The sequence below is a fragment of the Pogona vitticeps genome, chromosome 1 (assembly GCF_051106095.1).
Source record: "Pogona vitticeps strain Pit_001003342236 chromosome 1, PviZW2.1, whole genome shotgun sequence".
Taxonomy (NCBI): Eukaryota; Metazoa; Chordata; class Lepidosauria; order Squamata; family Agamidae; genus Pogona; species Pogona vitticeps.
The window spans coordinates 267,549,248-267,571,372 of NC_135783.1; the positions used below are offsets into that span (position 1 = coordinate 267,549,248).

At 44.0% G+C, this 22,125-nt stretch overlaps 1 protein-coding gene across 1 annotated transcript; it reads left to right on the top strand.

Annotated features, from left to right (window-relative positions):
• Positions 1-16,637: 16,637 nt before the first annotated feature.
• On the top strand, positions 16,638-19,242 carry RASSF10 (Ras association domain family member 10). Its single transcript, XM_072985775.2, has one exon. The coding sequence runs from the start codon at positions 16,775-16,777 to the stop codon at positions 18,320-18,322; it is 1,548 nt and encodes a 515-aa protein (XP_072841876.2). The 5' UTR covers positions 16,638-16,774; the 3' UTR covers positions 18,323-19,242.
• The last annotated feature ends 2,883 nt before the right edge of the window (positions 19,243-22,125 follow it).

The window sequence follows — 22,125 nt, forward strand, 5'->3', positions numbered from 1 at the left end:
TTGGGACAAGTATTTCTACCAGCCCAAAACTGAAATAGTTGATGGTAAAGGATGATGGAAGCTGCAGTCCAGCAATATCTGGAAGGCTGCACTTTGCCTGCCTCTGATTTGAATGGAGGATTCTGATGTGTAAACTCAGGGCCCCTCTATCAAGTTAAAAGTTGCTCTTGGCGATGGAGTGGATCTCACCTCCCAGTCCTCAAAGAAGCTGCTAAATCACAGTGGCAGCAGGGACATTCACAATTCATGAACAATTCATACCTTGAAGTGGATTTAAATACTGCAAAGGTTATTTAAGGCCAGTAGCCAATAAAAGTACTGACTATTATATGCTGTTGCATGGTCTTTGCAATGTATCAAATGGAACTTATTTCCACTGAATGCCATCAACCAATACGTTAAGATGAGACTCTTTGAAATCTCCAGGAATAGATATGCAGCATCATCATATGCATAATTAGGAATTAACTACGCAGAGTTCAGTCAGATTTACTGAAGGCTTAGGATTGCAGCTTTTGGCACATCTGACTTTCTTCTGTCTTGTCTTTGCTGCATTTCACAGTATAGGCAAAATGTTCCATCAATATATATTTGCATCAAATCGTCATTTTCATGTTACTTTTCTGAAGAACTTGGAAATGTGACATTTTGGACTGAACTCTGAGAATATCACAGGCAACATACCCATCGGCAATACTGGCTGCTGGATTTTGGGAGTTGTAGTCCAAGCAAGCAACATTGTTGAGCTGTGTTTTTACCCCTCACTGATTCTGTGTTATTCTTTCTGTGCTCTGTGCCAATGAACGAATGTATTTACCCACAATTTGTCACATGTGGTGCCTCTGTCTGGAATAATTATGTATCCTTTCTTTGTAAAATTTGCCATGCACACAACATACAGCCATCAAATACCTGTCTAGTTATCAAGCAGATGGAAAGTGATCTGTAGCACCGAAACTATCCTCTTTATCAGAAATGATGCCCTTCTCTGAACAGAGATCCTCATGCAGCCAAAACACCACCACCTCTGCACAAGAAAAGAAGATCAACAGACTTGGGGGAAGTAGGAAACTCACTTAAAAATGTAAGACACCAAACTCAGCCCAACCCAGTAAAAAGTGATAACACTCAGTGGGCACTTTTCAATTACTATTGGGGATGTACTTGGAGAAGAAGAGGAAGGAATGTCCTGGCGGGAGAAGATGATTTGGAATTGTGCAGGGGAGCACTCCACACCATTGACTTTTGTTGCAGATGCCAACCAGAGCTGATCCTGCCATTCACCATGCTATAGAGTCACTTCAGATGGCAGAGCTGCAAGCTGTGGCAAATGCATCATTCTGTCTCATTAGCATGGTTGCCTGGGCTGCTCCTGTTGGCAGCTTTCTAGGACCACCCCCTACATTGCATCCACCACTATCCACACTGGAGTAAGCTGCAATGCATCCACATACGACCCTGGACATATTTGACAGAAAAGGAACAGGCAGGTGATGCAACTTGGCAATTGACTCACATCAAATAATTGGTGTGGAGGTGGGGTAATGATTGACTCCAAAGTGTGCTGCTTATATAACACCCCACTGTGCTTAAAGCTCTCTTTGGGTGGTTTGCAACTTAATTATGCAAGTTACACATCTCCCTCCCCCAGTGACCTCAGAAGGATGTAGGGCTCAGTTAACGTCAAGCCTTGAGCAGAGTCTTCACTGTAGTACTGCAGTTTAGCCACTGCACCATGAGGCTCCTCTCAGACCCAAAGCAGAAAGGAGAAATTGCCTGAAGAAATTGGTTACCCTATTATGCTGTGCATCTCTTCCCTCTGCTGGTAGCTTGCAGGAAACTGCAAAGCCACTGCCACTTTCCATGGGTGATGGTGGTTCGCACCTTCCCCTCAGGAGTTGGGGATTGTAAGGGGAATCATGAGAGAGCAGCACGTTGCTTGCCATCTGAAACATGGGAGAAGATGTCTTCCCTAAAAACTGGCAGGAATTTGATCTCTCCTGCATTAGCCTCTATGGCTGTTACCCTATGTGGAGGAAGTTCTCCCGTTTCTCTGCTCTTCCCCAATTTTTTTTTGGACTAATTTCCAAGAGTGTCTGTGGCCTTTTCTGAATTTTAAAATGAATTCCAGAAGGTAGCACAGCTTGCCCATTCCTCACACATTAGTGGATGGTCTCAAAACTCCCAGTGCTCAAGGGGTTTTTCCACCTTTCTTTAAAGTGAGGAACTGTTAACCGTGAAGAAATATATAGGAAGCTAAAAGGACAAGAACTGGACCAGGAATAATTTTATTTTATTTTTGCACACTCCTTTTGGAACTAAAGAAAATTGAACCATTTTATTTGCACGCCAGGAGGAAGAGGTGTGTCAAGACCCTCACTGAAATCCATTTATTTCTCTTCCACATGAATTTCGAAATTTATCTGATTTCAGTGACAATGAAATCATGACACAGAAGACTTCATATATACAGGAGCTGTGGGATGTTGGTTGTTTTCTTTGTTTTAGCACATTTTGCTCCCAAATATTTTGTTCAGTATTTGTAGTGAAGCTCATATTTGCTCATAACAGATGCATCTCAAAGCCAACAGAACTGTATTCCTAAATTTTATAAGCCTCAGTGGAAGCAAGTGTACTTATAAACCAAAATATGAACTTTTCAATAAATCCTTCCTTGTGGGAGGAAAACGGAAAAGAATCGAGGCTTCTCTTTCAGCATACACTATCTGAGGTTGCGAGCTGTGTCTAAAGATATCAACTCACACAATGAGCCGCAGATTTTATTTACGTATTTAGTTATTCATTTATTCATATGTTAGAAAAGACACTTAAATGCTAATTTAGTGACTCTGGTAAAGCTTCAGTTTCAACAAAAGCCTCTGGCACCAGACGAACAGTATATTCCCTTCAGGACTGTTTAAGCAAAACCTGCCTAAAAACATCCTTCCAGTTCAGTTGAGAAATCAGTATTGTAATGTAATGAAATTAACCTGTTAATGGGTTAACAAGCAAGTTGTGAATGCATCAGCATCATTCTAGAAGCGCTCTCTCTCAACCATTAATTATCCTTTAATCCAGGAGACCCTTGCAAAAACAGACTATTATGAACAATACTGTAAGTTATCTGAAACTCTGATGTTCTGGGTGTTTGGGTTTACCTTCCAGACTAATAATTCAGATAAGATCTACCATTTCGGGGTATGTATGTGTGTATATACAAAGTTAAAAAATGAAGAGAAAATAAAAGGAAACTTAAAATGATAGTAAGAACAATTAAAAACACAACCTAATAATAAGAGAACTTCTCCAAGTTGCCATAACTGCAAACCATTAGCTAAAATGATTAGCTCATACACTGTTGGAAAAGAAACTGTTTCTCAGCTGCAGAGGATGGCAAAAAGGCAGGGAGAATTTGTCCCGGAGCCGTCTTCTACACTTAGCTATTGAAATGGGTGAGGGGGGTTAGCGTTTCATGATGTGCATTCTAATGAAAAGCGGTAGATTTCCCCAAGTTGGTTACCTGCTTTTATACTTTGGGGAACAAATCAGAGCGAAACAACGAAGGCATCTGTGAAAGGGTGATATGTTCTGCTCAGGTAGCCTCTTCCTATTCAAATATCTCAAAGCCCAGGCAGGTTCTCATAGAGCCTGTAACAGATCTGATTAATGGTCTTATTGTGCCTCAGGTCTGCCCCAATGTTTGTCTCACCATTACAAAAACAACAGAGCATGAGGCCTCCACAGCAAAGCCTCGTAAAAGAAGACTAACAGGAACCCATTTGTTCCGTTCAGTGTCACGGAACAAAGGACACTGCTGTTCAGAAGAGAAACAAAGAGCACCTTCCCTGTCCAGCCATGGCTGGAAGGCCACCTGGAGCTCACCTTGGCTCCTTTAACCCAGACATTGCTTTTCTGAAACTCCCTGCAGAGAAAGAAGACCGGCTTCTTCCCAATGTATATATAACATTCTGCTAACTTTTCTCTGCCTTTTTAGTAGAGGAGCTTGAAAACTGTGAAGTGATTCAGGAAATAAGGCCACCACTCAGTACAGACCTGTATATTTCAGTGGAACCTGTGGGACATTCCTACACTGCGCTGAGTTCAATCTTGAGTAAGTGTGCAGAGGACTGCAACATTAATGGTGCTTTTTAAGGGACTGGGGCCACCCTGTTCATAGGTAGGGAAAAAACACATATCCCAAAAGATTTTGTTGAACATTTTATTGATTTATTTGAAAGTACCTAGTCAACTAATAAAAATGTAAAAGCTGTGCCAGGTGTCAAGAAATTGGGAAAATGAGAGGTCGTGGTTTATATTGCTCTTTTATAAAATCAGACTTTGTGCCTAGGGTAAGCTGACCAAGGGTGTGGGGAAGGCAGACTCGTAACTGGAAGGCAGCAAACCCTTGCACCTTATCCCTGTGACAAAAGCAGCTTCAAGGCCTTGTTCTTTTTCACTTTTTCACCACCTTTAATAAAATGTAAAGTTTTTATAGTTGTAAAAAGGGTTTTCTAGGTACAAAGGATTCAGAAGTGGTTTATTAGCCTTTCTTCTGGTATTGCTCTGGGATTCTGCAACTTGCCCAAGGCCTCACAGGTAATGAAGCCCATCATCCACAAACACTCCACCTGTGTAGAGCTGTTTTTTCTTCCAGGAGGCACTTTGGAAGTCCTGGCTCCTGAATCTGGAGCCAGCTGCTTCTATCCACTGAGCTATACCAGTTCCGTGTAAGGTGAATGAAAATTTATTACAATGTGCCATCAAGTCAATTCCAACCTATGGTGACTTTTCCCAGGGTTTACCATCCTCCTGTTCTGGAGGTTCTCTGGGATTGTGCAGCTTGCCGAATGCTACACAGGCTGTCTCTTCTCCTGTAAGGCACAAGTTAGTAACTGAACTCCCAACCTCTAGTTCTGCAGTCAGGTCCTCAAGTCACTCGGCTACCCAGCCAGCTCCATGCAAGTACAACCCAATGAGTGCAGTGAATTTACTTCCTCATTCAAGGAAGGAAACCTCTGACTAATGGGCCTAATTTGGCCCACTGACAATCCCTGGGCAACTGACCAAAGGAGAAACGCCCATCCCCAGCAAAGCTCCAGGGGAGGGCATCCCACTGTAAACCACTTACCTTTCAATGTGAAAACAAGTGAAATATGGGATGATGATTCTCCTGTTTTCTCTCATCACAGATAACCATCAAATCCTCGCCCACACATCATCCCAGCTGGGAAGGGGAGTTGCTGTCAGCAACAGGCACTCATCGGAGATAACAGCAGGTAGTTCTGCCTGCTCCGAGTCCCCTTCCTTCCTTGTGAAGAAAGTATGGGGTAGGTGAAACTGCAAGGGCCCCACCTAGCCCCAGGAACCCATTGAAATAAGGTTTACCACTTGTCCCTGGTATAGGCACTTTATGCACACCAATGAAGGGTGCAAAACTAGGCAAGCTTAATTGGCACTGTATCCCACTGAACACATTTACAGGGCCGCACTGCAGCTTCCAATGAAAATAATGCATTAGCAGTGATACGAAAGAGTCCAATTCAAAATGTGGGCAGACACAGACGCTAAATTCATAAAATATCTTGCTTCTACTCATGCCCAGGGATTAACACGAGTCTTAAATTCTGCAGAGTATGACGTAGGTGGCAGTAAATACTGTTTTCTACCAACAATATTCTCTTAATTGTTGTCAAAGATTGTAGAGTTTGAATTTACATTTGTTTGAGAATATACTACTTTAATTTGGAAGATGGTTATCAGGTGCATAGTGATAACAGAAAATCCTGTAACTATAACCCTGTGGTTCTTAACCTTTGTTACTTGGATGCTTTTGAACTTCAACTCCCAGAAACCCCAGTCAGGACAGCTGGTGGTGAAGGCTTCTGGGAGTTGCAGTCCAAAACTCCTGAGTAACCCAAGGTTAAGAACCAGTGCTATAACCCATAGGTACAAGATTACCTTTTGAAATAGATTCTTTTTAAATGAACAACAGGAAGCTAGGAAAAATCAGATTTATATGAGGTACATAATTGCTTCTCTGTTTTTGTTTTCTGCACTGTTTTGTCTTGCTTTTACACCTGAATACTTACAGGAAGGAAATCCTGTCCTGCCTTTACTGAGAGAAGCATGTTAGTCTATATATTATCCTGCGTCCACTAATGTAACCAAGAAAACCTACAAATGACTCAAATTTCAAATCTGGAGCTGCTCATTGTTCACAAAAGTCTTGCTTTCTGGAAATGCTTCCTGTGAGTGACATGGCCTGCTTTTCTTGAAGGATGACAGATGAGGCAGGAAGGGAGTTGGAGAAGAGGAGGAAAGGACTCAAGAAGAAAGATGAAGCCTAATAATTAAAGAAGATGATTATGGAATTTGAGCCTCACACCCAAACCTACTCAAACATTTCCCGTCCAGTTGCCCCACAGCAAATAATATAGTTAGTTACCTTTAAATTCCTTCCTTCTTTCTGTAATGATAGCTTAATATAGTTATATTTCAAAAGCAACAGAATGAAATTAGTAAGATTTTCTGTTAATTTTAAAAAGTTACTTTGAAAGGGCACAATTTTAAATGAACTTTGTGAGTTTTGTAGTAAATAATGTTATGCCCATCAAGTCAAGTAGCAAGCTCTTAGTTATCCTCTTTATTTTTCTTTCTTGTCATATGTGTAGTTTCAGTTCTTTCTTCTCCGTTCTTCTTTGATATCTGCAGATCATTCTTTAGATACATACATGCCATGGTTATATTTAGGCCAGTATCTTATTGCTTGTCTCAACTAGAGAATAAACCCAATTGATTGACTCAATTGCTGAATAGCCAACAACATATGTAAATCCCATATGAGTTGGTTGGTCAGTCTGCTGGCTTTAATCACTAGGACTGTGTTGCCCCCTTAAGGGATCAGGGCTTTATCTCTGACCTTATATTATGCCTCTGAAGTTAAAAACCTAAGTTGCAGCTACAAAGGGAGTTGGGAATTGTTCATACCGTTACAATGAATCCCTGAGGTAACTGGGAAATGCTCCTCCTTGAGCTTTCTGTGGGACGGTGAGTTTGAGATTGTCCCTACTGCTGCTCTGTCAGTGCTCCAGGCATTTCAAAGCCACAGTGTGGAAATGCCAGCCTCAGTTCTACTTCTTAGTGTGGAATGGAGAAGACATGGCAGGGGAATACTTATGTTCCTGAGGCTTACCAAGCACTTCTCAAACATAACATTACTTGCCTGAATTTCCTTCCACCCCCCCCCCCCCATTTTGAAATCAGGAGAAAGTTTGGTTGATGCAGTCAACCATAGCATTCCTGGTTTTCAACAGGTAACTGATTTATAATAATAATAATAATAATAATAATAATAATAATAATAATAATAATAATAATAATAATAATAATAATAATAATAATAATAATAATAATAATAATAATAATATTATTATTATTATTATTATTATTATTATTATTATTATTATTATTATTATTATTAAAAACACCAGGCAGAGTCAAAATTATAAAAACATTGACTGGTATTATATAAAAGATACAAATTTTAACGATAAACCTAAGAATCCACTTTTGGAGCTCTGATGGTGTGATTTCTGAGATCTACAACTGCTTATAGTACTGTGTGAACTTTCTTGATATTGTTTCCAAAGCCCCAATGATTACGGGGACCACTGACGTATGTTTCTTCTAGAGGTGAGATGTTTCGATTGCCAGGTCTCTGTACAGTGGAAGCTCTACTTATAAACGCCCCTACCTACGTACATTTCAACTTACGAACAGCTCAGTTCACAAAATTTTGCTTCTACTTGCGAACGGAGCTTCTACTTATGAACAGAAAAAAGTGGGGAAGATGGGAAATTTGAACTTTCAGTTGGCCGGCAAAGAGGCTGCTTGTCTGCTACCTCGCTTGCCCCAGCAGTTAGGGAGTGTGGATACGGAAAGAGACTTCAGACTGCCTGGTACTGTACTGTACAGACTGTATTTGGCTTTTTTTCATTTTTTATTTTTGACTTTTTTAAAAAACAGAGACACTGCCTGTTCTGGATGAGTACACTGTATTTACTGTACTGTACAGGGTTTTTTTTGCAGATTGGTGGGTGGGGTAGGGCTAGGTGAGGGAGTTATGTTTCTGTGCTCTGATGGGTCTTGCAGTGTAGATTTTAGCTTCAAATTTGTGTGGTTAAAATGTGGCTCTACAGTCTGTTTTAAAATCAGAAAATATTCTGTGAGGGGCTGTGGTGGTTTTAGATGAAGGCAGCCAGCCAGCCAGGCAGGCTTTAAAATGGAGTTTAGACTCAAGTCTCTCCCCCCCCCCACCAGCTCTCTTTTTGTGATGAGGAGTTCTGTGCTGGAATAATGCTTCCTGGATTCTGTGGCTTTTTAAAAGGTGTTCTGTTAAAAAAAAAAAAGGTGTTTCCTCCCTCCCTCCTTGCCTGCCCTGTTTTTTAATTTAAAAGGTGCTTGGTTTTGTTTAAAAGGTCCTTGTTTATAAAGGTGTTCTGTTTAGAAGGTGTTCCCTCCCCCCCTCCTTTCCTGCCCTTCTTTTGACCTATGTTCATCTTAGGTCAAAAGAAGAAAAATTCTCCCCTAGTGGTAGAGTACGGATTAACCGGTTTTGCATTAGTTCCTATGGGAACGAATGCCTCTACCTACGAACAGCACCTCTACATAAGAACCAGCCGGAACGGATTAATCAGTTTTCAATGCATTCCTATGGGAAATTTTGCTTCTACTTACGAACATTTCAATTAACGAACATCTTCTTGAACAAATTAAGTTCGTAAGTAGTGGTTCCACTGTACTTCGTTAGTTTTTCCACTTCTTTATTTTCAACTCTAGCATCCCCTGGAACTGCAATGTCAATGATCCAAACAGTTCTTCGTTCTATTACTACTATGTCTGGTGTGTTATGTTTGAGGTGTCTGTCTGTTTGGATCCAGAAATCCCACAAAATCTTGACTACTTCACTTTCTGACACTTTCTCTACCTGATGTTCCCAGGGTTTTTTGGAGGCTGGAAAGTTATATTTTTTTGCATAATTACCAGTGCACTAACATTGCCATTTTATCATGTATCATCATCATCATCATCATCATCATCATCATCATCATCATCATCATCGTCATCATCATCATCATTATTATTATCATCATCATCAGTTGTAGTAGTAATGCTTGGGGTGGAGTAAGAATCCAAACTAAAGGGTCAAGTCTAAACAACAGGAGTTAATTCATAAAATTTTGCAAGTGAGGTGATATGTTTGCAAAATCACAGATTTTTAGATTTCAGGAAGCAAATCAGCAGCTTTTGGCAGCTCTTTTAAATTGACTTTAGAATTACCCCAGTTGCTGAAAATACTATAGGGACAAGGATAACCTGATCTCATTTCCATATTCTTTTAATGTCTTGCCTTCATGGCTGGCACTTTGCAATTTTTGTACTTTCTGTTGCTTGTTGATGAAACTCCAACTTGTACAAGGTACAATTTTCATTTGTTGCTGCTGCTACTGTTGTTAGGTTTATCTGAAGCCCTGTAATTATTTACTAACACAAGGTAAGGAAAGGATGAGCATCAGGCTATTCTCGCCTTATTGGTAAGTGCATGTGTGTTTCACTTCCTTTTACCTGATGCTAAGATACATCATCACTTGGGCTCCTTCTCACGCTCAGTGAGGTACTTCTCAGGCAAGATAAGTCAAGGTGCAGAGGAAGGACCTTCCTGTGAAGTGTGTGTGATAATCAAAAGCTGACCATACTGCAGTCAACATTCTTCTGAGGAGAGAAACACTGCAAGGTTCACTGTTGAATTCAAAATTACTGAGATAAAGTGGTGGTGGGAGAAGCAAAAGCTGAAGCAAGGACTTTGAAAAGCCAGGATAACACAAAGACAAGCTCATAAATATTGTGCAGAACAAAAGTCATTTTCTGAACCTGATCTACCTCCTACCCTTATGCTGTGACACTGCTTCACTATGAATGTTCCATTCCAGTGCTGAAGTAAAATGGGCACACCCAACGACTGATTCTGAATTTATATGTCAAAGATATAGAAATCAATTGACAGTTTGAGAAGAAAATGCCATGGTTGCCCAGCTATTAATTGGAAGCTTCCCCAGTTCCTCTATTAGCTTTCCTCCCATGATTTAACAACTAGAGGAGTTCTTCAGGCCTCTTCAAAGTCTTGGCTCACCTCACCTTTTGGCTCTTAGAATTCTGTATGTTCCTGGCTCATGATCTTTGATCCTGAGCATGTCAGTTCATCTCAAGGCTTCATTTTCCAGAGCACATGCCATTCCCCTTCTCTTCCTTCCCTACCAGCCTCTGTTCCAGGCCTGCGTCATTAAAACTGCCCTTAGACATTTAGAAAACCAACCAGGCCAGGCCTACTCTTCTTGGTCCCTACAATCCAATGGGCCTGAGCTTTTCAGCTATTTTTTTAAAAATTGCTTCTCCTCTAATGACTTTGTATTTCAACCCTTGCTTAGTTTTGAACTTGGATTGTTTCTTCTTCCTCTTGATGAAGCTGTTCCTACTGTTTCTTCACCAGCTTCACAAGAATAATACACACAAACACTCAATCTGTAACAATTGCACATACAGATGTCTGAAATAAATTGTAAAGAGCCCCCCCCCCCCAGGAAAGTTTCCTCCAGGCACTGAGAGACACCAACATCACATTGAAGCTTCTTCAGACTTTCCTCTACAATTCCTCTAAGTTTGATGAAGATTATGTTTCCCCAAGCCAGCTGCTAAAGGGCACTTTCCTTGGGGGATGCACTTTTTGGGCAGGCAACTTGCATGTCTGAAACCCAGTCTTCATGAAAATTGGAAGAATTGTAGAAGAGTCTGAAGAAGCTTCCCTGCAATCTTGGTGTCTCTAGGTTATTTGGTGGGTGTTTTGTCTATTTGTCAGAAAAAATGTAAATTTGTAATTCATGATTCGTTGACCTTGATGAAACAAAACGAATCACCTTTTTAAAAAAAATTCGTGCCCATCTTTAGCTGGTATCTATGACTGGCTTGATGTCTAGGAATCGACTCACTTGAAATAGATTCCTGGATCATTACCCAGAATGTCCAGAGCTTACCTGCTTGGATCCTGACTCTGGCAGATGACTGATCCTCCAAAGCATCAACAGACTAAAATCACTACTTCATTAATAATAGTCAAAATCCTATTGCTTGTAATAGTCAAAATCCTATTGCTTGGCATAGTAAATTGCATGAGAGTAGGTCCACTAATCAATGGCACATATGCATGATCTCACCGAGCTATCCAACTGGCTAAAATTGGTATTTTAGCTTCCATAATATCAACACCATGTCACCCCTTTCACTTTTGAAGTCTCTCTTTCTTGTCCAAAGTCTTTCACAATTTTGTCTTTCCCCGTTTCTATGTCCCCAATGTTATCACTTAATTAAGGCTAATAATTTTAACTTTCATGTATAGTTCCCTCTCAGTCTCTCCCCAAACTGTAAGCCGCTTTGACAAAGAGCTGTGCATCTTTTTCTGAAACTGTAAAACATAAGGAGGTCAGATGAAAAGGTGGACAGGGTTTGAGCATCTTTAATACTAATCAGAAGCGTGAACCTGACCGATAAGCCACATCTGCTGAAATACCCCTTGATGAAGAACACACCACATAACAATGCTGGATAAATACACAAAACCAACATCAACACAAATGTGAATAGCTTAGAGGAGTGACCCAAAGAGAAAGCAAGCCCACTTAAAAGTCAGAATCCAAAATGTAAAACTGTAGCATGTCAGGAGTTATTTCAAGGTAGTGCTTCAAAAAGATCATTCCAGTTTCTCCAGTTTGAATGTGGAAACCTTGCTCACACGGAAATCAATCAATCAATAAAAATCTTGAATTCTTCCTGAACCTCCTCAGCGTATGTTAAGGAGACCTGTATTTCATGAGACAGAAAACCAGGACCAAAATTCATTTTTAAAAGCATTTGGGTGCTGTAATAAGCTTTCCTAGTAAAGAGGCTGCTTCCTTCTGAAAAAGGGCAGGGAAATTCTGGCTAAATAGAGCACCTAGGGACTATCTGGCAACATATGCATTCGCTACTTCCACAAAAAAAAACGAAAGAGCTGTGTGGTCCTTGTTACATAATCTAGAAACAAAGCTGGGAGATGCCTTCACTGGATCACTAAAAATACCAATTTAGTGGTCCAGTAAGGGTACTCCTCTCCCTTGCTTTTGAGTTCACTACCCCACCACACAGAGACTTGTGCCTCAAAATCTAACATTTCTTCTTGAAGACACTGTATGAGCATTTAAAGTGTGTACATGTCATGCTTTTGAAGAAACTTTTCCAAGCAGAAACCTAGCATAACCGCACCAATAAAATCTGCCTAAGCCTGCATGCAGCCTAAAGCAACTGCTGTAGATTTGTAACAAAGCGGCTTGTACGTCACTGAAGAGCAGTTAATTAACCCACCTAACGTGCTTCCCTTGCAAATGCCAACTACCCCAACAGTTTAACAAGTTCCAAAGTTTCGCTCTTTCCTGTCAGGTCACCAAGATATTTATCCTTCCTCCCCAGTGTAGGAAATATATACTGTTACATGGATCAGAGGCAGCACTTGACTTAGGTGTAATTTAAGAAAGTGAGAGCATTATGGTCAGGGGAATGTTTTCTAATGCAATATTCTTAATAGTTTATTCAAGCACTCAGGGAGGTATGGCAGATGACGTTCTCCTGGAATATCATAACCTCAGAGTGAGGAATAGGTATGCAGGAGGTGTCACCCTTGGCTACTTTTCATTCTTCTAACATGTCCAGCCCGGAGAATGATCTCCTGGCACTGCTAAACAGATGTGAAGGCAGAAACAAGATGTTTCAGGAAAACTGTCATTAGAAGAAGAAATGTACAAGGGCTTATGACATGTGAGTGTTACAGCAGGAATTTCCTTCAGCCCCTGGAGTTTGCCAATTAGTTTACTTTGTTCTATGATCGGTGCTTGGGACTTATGTTTTGGATTCCTCTGTTTGAGAAATCAAACATGGAAGTCTAATTGAATCCAACACCAACATTCTTTTGTCTCCAAGGTCACCTCTTCAAGGATCTATAATCTTTGTTTCCCCTTCAGGGCCGGATGAACTGCATCTGGGAGTACTCAAGGAACTGGCCGAAGAACTCTCAGAATCATTGTGCATTATTTTCTTGAAATCATGGGAAACGGGTGAGGGGCCTTAGGATTGGAGGAAGGCTAATGTCCCTATCTTCAAAAAGGGCAAAAAAGAGGAACCTGGGAACTACATGCCAGTCAGCCTGACATCAATCCCAGGCAAAATTCTGGAACAGATCATAAAGCCATCATTGTGTAAGCACCTAGAAAACAATGCAGTAATAACTAGAAGCCAACATGGATTACTCAAAAACAAATCCTGCCAAATTAATGTAATCTCATTTTTGATCAGGTAAACTCCCTGACAGACAGAGAGAATGCTGTAGATGTGGTATACCCTGTTTACTCGAAAATAAGACCTAACCTGAAAATATGTCCTACCATGATTTTTCAGGATTCTCGTAATATAAGCCCTACCCCAAAAATAAGCCCCAGTTAAGTGAAACCCTGCCCTCCACCACTGTGCAGCATTGTGCAGCAACCAGAAGATGACATGACTGTATTTGAATAAATGTAGATTGTTGTACATGAAAAAAAATAAAACATCCCCTGAAAATAAGCCCTAATGCATTTTTGGAGCAAAAAAATAATATAAGATCCGGTCTTATTTTCGGGAAAACATAAGCTTGACTTCAGCAAAGCTTTTGACAAAGTGCCCCATGATACCCTGATTAGCAAGCTAACTAGGTGTGGGCTGGATAGACCAAGTGTCAGGTGGATACACAATTGGTTCCAGAATCATACTCAGAGGGTGAGGTCCTTCTCTAATCGGGGGGATGTAACTAGTGGGGTACCCCAAGGCTGAGTCCTGGGCCTGGTGCTCTTCAATATTTTTATTAATTACTTGGAATGCCTCTCAAATTTGCAGATGACACAAAATTGGGTGGACTAGCTAATACCCTAGAAGATAGAAACAAAATTCAGAATGACCTTGATAGGATGGAGCACTGGAAAGCAACAGAATCAAATTCAACAGGGATAATTGCAAAGTACTGCACCTCGGAAAAAGAAATCAAATGCACAGTTACAAGATAGGGGATACCTGGCTCAGCAAAACTATAAGCAAGAAGGATCTTGGAATCGTCGTAGATCACAAGCTAAATATGAGCCAACAGTGTGATGTGGCTACAAAAAAGGTAAATGTTATTTTAGGCTGCATTAATAGAAGTATAGTTTCCAAATCCCACGAGGTGCTAGTCCCCCTCTATTCAGCACTGGTTAGGCCTCACCTTGAGTATTGTGTCCAGTTCTGGATACCACACTTCAAGAAGGATGCTAGCAAATTGGAACGAGTTCAGAGGAGGACAACAAGGATGATCAGGGGGCTGAAAACCAAGCCTTATGAGGAAAGGCTGAAAGAATTGAGCATGTTTAGCCTTGAGAAAAGAGAGGAAGTGATATGATAGCACTTTTCAAATATATGAAAAGCTGTCATACAGAGGAGGGGCAGGATCTGTTCTTGATTATCCCAGAGTGCAAGACATGCAACAATGGGCCCAAGTTAAAGGAAGCCAGATTTCCATTGAATATCAGGAAAAATGTCCTAATTGTTAGAGCGGTATGACAGTGGAAACAGTTACCCCGGGAGTTGGTGAGCACTCCAACACTGGAGGCATTCAAGAAAAACTTGGATAATCACCTGGCAGATATGCTTTGATTGTATTTCTGCATCGAGCAGGGGGTTGGACTTGATGGCCTTGTAGGCCCCCTCCAACTTCACTTTTCTATGATTCCATGATTCCCCTGGTCACAGCGCCTTATGAATTAGGTTATCGGTTTTCAGTTTCCAATTTAAAAGAGCAAGACATGAAATTAATTAATCATGTGAACCAGATCTCATAATCTCTGCAAGTTAATATGATTTTTTTTGTCCACAACCATTTTCCTCAGCTCCCTTCCAAAAGGTTCATTCCACCTAGAATAGACTCCTTGAATGAACGGGCCTTATTAGTCACCACTGATGTAAGTCCTTTGGATTTCAACATATCTGCTCTTGAAATGCTGGATTTCAGCCCCAACATGGTGTTCTTTCACTTTTCTTCCAGCTAGATCAGTGGTACTTGAAGTCATAAATCAAGTATGAATTATGGCGGCTCACAATGAGCTAACCCTCCCAAGTGCTTGGCACTGTGACCTCCCCTTTTCACAAACCATCTACCAGGATTTTCTCTTGCAGTGAAATTAAGAACCATTGCCCTCCTCCTCATGTCAGTTTGTCAGATGATGGACAGAGGGTTGTTTGTGCCTACGTGTTTCATGTCTCTGGCTTTTGATGGCTGAAAACACCTGAAGAAACTTGAAACACCACAGGAATCCTGCCATTTTTCACCATTGCTAATCATTTTCTCCCCCTTTTGGCATCTTACGGACTAAAAAGTTTTATTAGAGGTAGGCATGTTAGCCTTTCAGATTTCACCAAGCTTTCCCTTGGTTTTGCTACAACAGAGTATAGATTGGCATGGCTGTCTCTCAGTATCGATACCCCATCCCTGAAATAACTGCGTAACATAAAACTGAAGGGGGGGGAATCCCAAACCAAACTCCAACGCCCGTTTTATTTGGCACTCAAAGGCTACCCTAGATTACCAAGTGTGCTGACGGAGGAGTCCCATTGTATGCAATGGAGCTGAGCTCCAAGTGAGAATGACTGTAAGATGGCAGCCGTACAAGTTTAATAATCGTTCCCTTATTGGAATTAATGACACTTTCTGTTTTGGACTCCTGGCAGCAACCAAGCACTTAACAACAGTTACATGTTTTACGATCCGCTGTACATTTAATCAGCAAAGTGCTTTGGCGCACACGAACCCCCTTTAATTACAGGGCTGGGGCTTTTATTGAAATGAAAGCAATTGGAAGGGGTTTGGGGCTCCTTCCTTTGAAGTTTCACCTCCCATCCTTTCTTCTGGAGCTCTCGGGAAGCAAAGAGGGCTCCTTTTCCTCCTGACTCTGGCCGGCCACCCCCAAAGGGGCTCCGGAACCCTCTTACCCGAAAACTCAAGGGTTCCCTGAGGCAGCCCAAGAGGGAAACCAGTAAGAGGGAGGGAAGGATAGCCTAGGCTGAAACAAGGCTCCTGCTGCCGCCGCCGCCGCCCAGAGGGAGGGCGGGCGGGCGTGGGGATCACGTGACAGGAGAGGAAAACGCGGCAGCGAGGCAAGGGCAGTGTCAGAATAAAGGCAGAGTTGGGGCAAAGAGGCGGCCGGTCGCTGCGGGAGCAGGAGCAGCCGGAAAAGCTGGCAACTTTCCGGGGCTCCGACGGCTGATCGTGCGCGCGCGCGCCTTGAGGCTGGAAGGGAAGCAAAGCAGCAGGAGGTGAAACACGTCTCTCTCGCTCCTCAGCTGAGGGGGGTGGGGACTCCCTTGGCCATGGATAAGTCCAGCTTCAAATTAATTTAGATCCCCGAAGGCGGAGAAGGAGGACGACGACGACGTGGCAGCCGGGTGTCAAGGGCGCGTTGGGCGGCTGGCAGCCATGCCCGGGTGGCCGGGCTCCCGGGCAGCCCCCGGCGGTCCGCCGCTCCCGTAAGCGCTGCCGGGCCCCCGCTTCTTCTATGGGGGAGCCGGCGGCGGGGCCGTCTGCTGGGAGTGGCAGCAGGCTCGGGCCCCGGCCGCCGCGCCCAGCCGTGCCCTGATGGAGCCGGAGGACCACCCGAAGGTCTCGGTGTGGATCTGCCAGGAGGAGAAGCTGATCTCGGGGCTGTCCAAGCGCACCACTTGCTCGGATGTGGTGCGGGTGCTGCTGGAGGACAGCAGGCAGGGAGGAGGGCGGCGGGGGCGGCGAGGAGGGGGGCAGCAGCCCCAGCCCCCGAGCCGGCAGCTGGCCTCGCTGCAGGAGTGCGGCGGCGGCGGAGGGGGCATGCTGTCGGGGCCCCCGCAGTCCTACTGCATCGTGGAGAAGTGGCGCGGCTTTGAGCGGATCCTGCCCAACAAGACCAAGATCCTGAGGCTCTGGACCGCTTGGGGAGACGAACAGGAGAACGTGCGCTTCGTGCTGGTGCGCAGCGAGGCCTCCTTGCCCAACGCGGGGCCCCGGAGCGCCGAAGCCCGCGTGGTGCCCAGCAAGGAGAGCCCGGGCTTCCATGACGGCGGCAGCGGCGGCGGCGGCGGGGTGGCCGCAGCCCGGGCCGGCCTGGCCCTGAGCCAGGAGCGGCAGCGCCGCGTAGTGCGCAAAGCCTTCCGCAAGCTGGCCAAGATCAACAAGCGCAAAGGGCAGCCCCCCTCGCCGCCGCCCCCGCCGCCGCCGCCGGACCAGGAGGGCTCGCCGAGCGCCAAGGAGGCGGCCCCGGCGGCGGAGAGGATGGAGACCTTGGTGCACCTCGTCCTCTCGCAGGACCACACCATCCGGCAGCAGATCAAGCGCATCCGCGACCTGGACCGGGAGATCGACCGCTACGAGGCCCGGACCCACTTGGACCGCATGAGGCGCCACGGGGTCAACTACGTCCAGGACACTTACTTGGACGGAGGGGACGCGGAGCCCTCCGGGGAGGGAGACGAGGAGGAGGAGGGCCCGGCCGCGGCCCCGGCGAACGGCGGCGGCGGCGGCGAGGACCTGGCGGAATACGCCCGGCAGTGCGAGCAGGTGGCGCTGCTGCAGGACCAGTGGCGCCGCCAGGAGGAGCTGGTGGAGCAGCTGGCCGGCCAGATCCAGGAGGAGCTCAACGAGCGCTGGATGGCGCGGCGCCGGGAGGAGCTGGCCGCCGCCGCCAAGGGCTCCCGCACCAGCCTCGCCGAGGCGGACTGCAACACCACCGAGCTGGTCGGCGGCGGCGGCGGCAGCGGCGGCGAGCTCCACGTGGAGCAGGAGCGCGTCAAGACGCAGCTGAGCACCAGCCTCTACATCGGCCTGCGCCTCAGCACCGACCTGGACGCCGTCAAGGCCGACCTGGAGGGCACGCGCCGCGCCTGGGAGGAGAAGGAGCGGGAGCTGCAGGCCCTGCTGGACACCCTCCGGGCCCTCGAGGTCGCCGAGGCCAACGAGGAGGGGGGGCCGCCGCCGCTGGGCGAGGGCAGCGGGCTTCCCCAGCCGGCCCCGAGCCCCTCGGAGGGCTGGGCGGAACCGGCGGCGCGGACCTTGTGCAAGGACAGCGAGGAGAACGACGAGGATTCCGACACGGGCTTGAGTTCCATGCATAGCCAGGATTCGGACTCGGTGCCCGTGTGCGAATCCCTCGTATAGCAGCTGCCGCCGCCGCCTCGTTTTCCGCAGCCCCCCTCCCGCCTGCCCCCCCTTTTCATCGTCTCAGGGACTCCCGCCTTGCTCTTCCTCGTCGTTTTGCCCGCCGTGCAATAAAAGAGCTTTGCAAAACGCCGGGAGGAGGCATTCCTGGATCCTTCACCCCCGAAACCCACCTCAGCCCCCCCCCGCTCTCAAAAGAGCGCGTGTTTCCTTATGCACTGTAAACATCATCGTTAGGATACACGACGGTACTTAATGGTCGCCCAGTTACCTCCTTGGAAGAGTCACGTTAAAAACAAAAGAAAGCTGCCCCCCTCCCCCGCTTTTAATTAGAAGCGGATTTCGCCCTGCTTTTTTTATGGTGAAATCTGAAAGGGAAGAAGTCCAGGCGTTGTGGTGCATCTTGACTGCAGGAGAGGTGCTCAGTTCTCTGAAGAAACACTGTGGGAGACTAATGTTATTTTGTGTTCTTGTAGCCAGTAAAAGGAAACACCTTGCATTTTAATTGCAGCTTTGATACCAAAACATGTTAAAGCGAGTCCCTGGTGGGCAGAAAGTTTACTCCTGTCTCCTTCCTGCTTTTATTATTTTGATAAAAGCAGAAATGGGGCAGGAATTACTTGCATTTCATTCAGTATTGCAGTTATCTTTCTATTTCTCATCAGATATTTTTATTTTTTTAAAAATGGAAGTTCTGATCCTTGGATTTTCCTTTGTAAACACGGGACAAGGTGTATTTCCTTTTGAAATTCATATCATCTGGGGGCTTTTCCATGAAACTAAATGTTGGCACCTTGAACCCTGTCCCCCCCCCAATAATACAAAGGCAGCCAGTTATCTAGCAGATAGTACAATTGCCCCCCCAAAAATTGATTTGCTGTGATGAGAATAAAATAAAACAGTGGAAGACATTGCATCAATATTTTCTGTTTGCTTGTCAACATGTTTGGAGTGGGCTCTGTTTTATATCCAAATGAGATTTTTTTTCTCCCTTTGCCCTAATTGCTACAGCTTCTTGATGGCAATTAAGGAGTCTCCAGATGATTTTCAAGTGGGCACCAACTCACTGGACTGGCACATTCCTAGCAGGGACTTGTTAATTAGCAGCAAAAAGCCCCTGTAAGTTGCACTGTTTGCCTTCTGCAGGTGTAGCTATGCAACAGGACTTTGTTTCATGATAATGAACCACAGAAGGCAAGTATTGTACAAATGAAACCACCTCAACCCACATGCGTAGTGTGCAGATTCTGTTCCTCTGAAATGAATGAATGGTAACTGTAGGACTTAAGGTGATTTGCCCCACATCAGTTGAAGGCTGCTAGAAATATTTGGGTGGCAGTCCTGTAGGCTGTTACCAAGGAGTAAGGCCACCAGAAAAAGACTCAGCACAGAGTATACCACACGTTTGCAGTGCTTTAGCATTAGTTATTTCATGGTGCTCCCTCATGATTGTTTACGTAAAAGCGAAAGAACATCCAGCATTGTTACTCTTTTGAAACTCTGTGGTTTGTTTCAATGGTATTTTATTTAAAAGGTCTGCCAAGGTTCTTTAATAGTTTGGGCTGCATGAGAATAAAAAAGATCTAAAAAAATCTCCCCAACTTCAAAGGCAGGTAGAGTTAGAAGCTGAGTATTACAAGTGAGAAATATGTCTTAAAAGCTCTGCTATTCAGATTGCAGAAAAAGAGGGCAGTGGCAGTATCTTGTTGCTAGTTTCAGCTATAATAAATCAACGCTGATCTAAATTCCATTGAGTCAGCCGATCTGTTTTCCTTGGGACTGGTGCCTTGGGTGATTGGAAGATAACATTGATCAGAACCAGCCCTACCATTAAGCATAGGATGGCTACCTCTTCTGGCTAGTGGCTGTTGGAGGAGGCAGTGGCCTATTCTCATAAATTTCTTTTGCTATCCCCCCCCCCCCATGGTGTTTTCCTTTCTTGAAGGGCAGAGCTTGTGTGTCATACAATTTCTCTGGATCCTTCAGCTGAAACCTGTCACCTTCAGTTGTCCTGGGAGACAGTGGTTACTCCTGGGATGAGCATTCAAGTACCCATCCACAGCGCTTCTATACATGGAATGGAAGAGGACACCTTGTTACTGTTTTTCTCAGATAGCAGAACTCTCATGAGCTGGACCTTAAGGAGACAAAAGTACTCTTTGTGCTGGGCTGCCCTGTCGGTTTTTGGCTTGGAGCAGTTTTGCAATTCTGGTCCAGGTTAGGGTCATTGTTTGGCTAAAGCAAACGTAGGTACAAAAACCAGCCATGCTTCCCATGTCTTTTTGACGTGTGAAAATGATTTTTTAAAGTTTTTTATTATTTGCTGTTTTATATATGTATATTTTAATTATTTGATGATTGTTAGCCGCCTAGAGTGGCCCTGAGTTGGCTAGATAGGTGGGATATAAAATAAATAAATAATAAATAAATAAATAAATAAATAAATAAATGAGTGACAACTTGCATTTCAGATCAGTTCAAGTGAGAAGAAATAAATGACTAGGATGGGGAGATCCTGTAAAGATGCCATTGAATGTAGGCTTTACAGCTCTTTCAGTTGAATGTTGTCCTGTTAGCCAAACTGTGCATTTTAGCTAAGAAGAAAATCTTATATGTACCTACTCTGAAGTAAGCCCCATTGAGTTTTGTGGTGCTTATTTTAAGGTAAGTAAATACAGAATTGCAGCCTAATGCATCCCCAGCAAACCTTTTCATTGGTAGTGTACAATGTTTTACCATACAGAGCTTCATGTAAGAAACTGTTTTTCTAGGTTGCAGGTCCTGGATTAAAATATCAGACACAGACAAGCATAAAACAATTCAGGGAGCAACACCACTGGATTATTTTTACAGATCTTTCATAAGTATAAATAAGCTGAAGTATGCAAATACTCTGTAAAAGCAAGTAAAAACATTTCTTTCACCAATCTCATTCAAATAAAGCTTTCAACAGGATGTAGACTATCAAATTTCAGTTCATGCTCATAACAACCCTTACAGCATGATTTGAATGAATATTTCAGTATAGTTTTGTTATTTTGACATAGGTGGCGTATTACAGACAAGATCCAGAGGGCTCATTCTGCTGATGGATGAACAGGGAAGGAGATGGATCTCTCTTCTTCCCTAGAGCTTTTTCTTGTGAAGTCTGAAAATGTGACCTGGGGATTGCAGGAAAAGCCTTTGGAATAGGAGGGAAAGGGAAGAGAGGAAAGCTAGTACAATATTGGATTTAGACCCTATTTATATTCTTGAGCACAAGGCTGACACAAGAAAACATACCTTCAGAATGTTGACATTCTGATTTTCAGGCTGGCGAGCTGTGCATACTTTCTTAGAAGACAGTTCTGTTGAACTCAGTGTGATTTATTTCCTACTTAACATGAACAAGATAAACCTAGGATATCGCAGATCATAAATGTGGTTATGAGGATGTTGGCATGCTGCTCCGAGTGAATATGACTACGCCTTGGCTGTAGATTACTTGAACTTGCTTTTAAAGATACCAGAAAAAAGTGCCATAATATGCTCTTGAATAGTAACATTTCATATTCATGTATGCAGCTAACAGTATACAAGAGGAGACTGGTGGTGACTAGGAAGATTACCCATGAATTACAGAATTTGGATATAAACATATAGGACAGGGCATGGTGCATGTGGAAATCGTGATGGGTTAGAAAGGACTGGGCTTGTGGGTGAGCCAGAGTGCTGATGTTTGTTGGCCGAGTCCTCCCACTTGAAGTGAGAATGAATGGTTAAAATCATGACCATTGCTGTCTATGGCTGGTTTTTTGCGACAT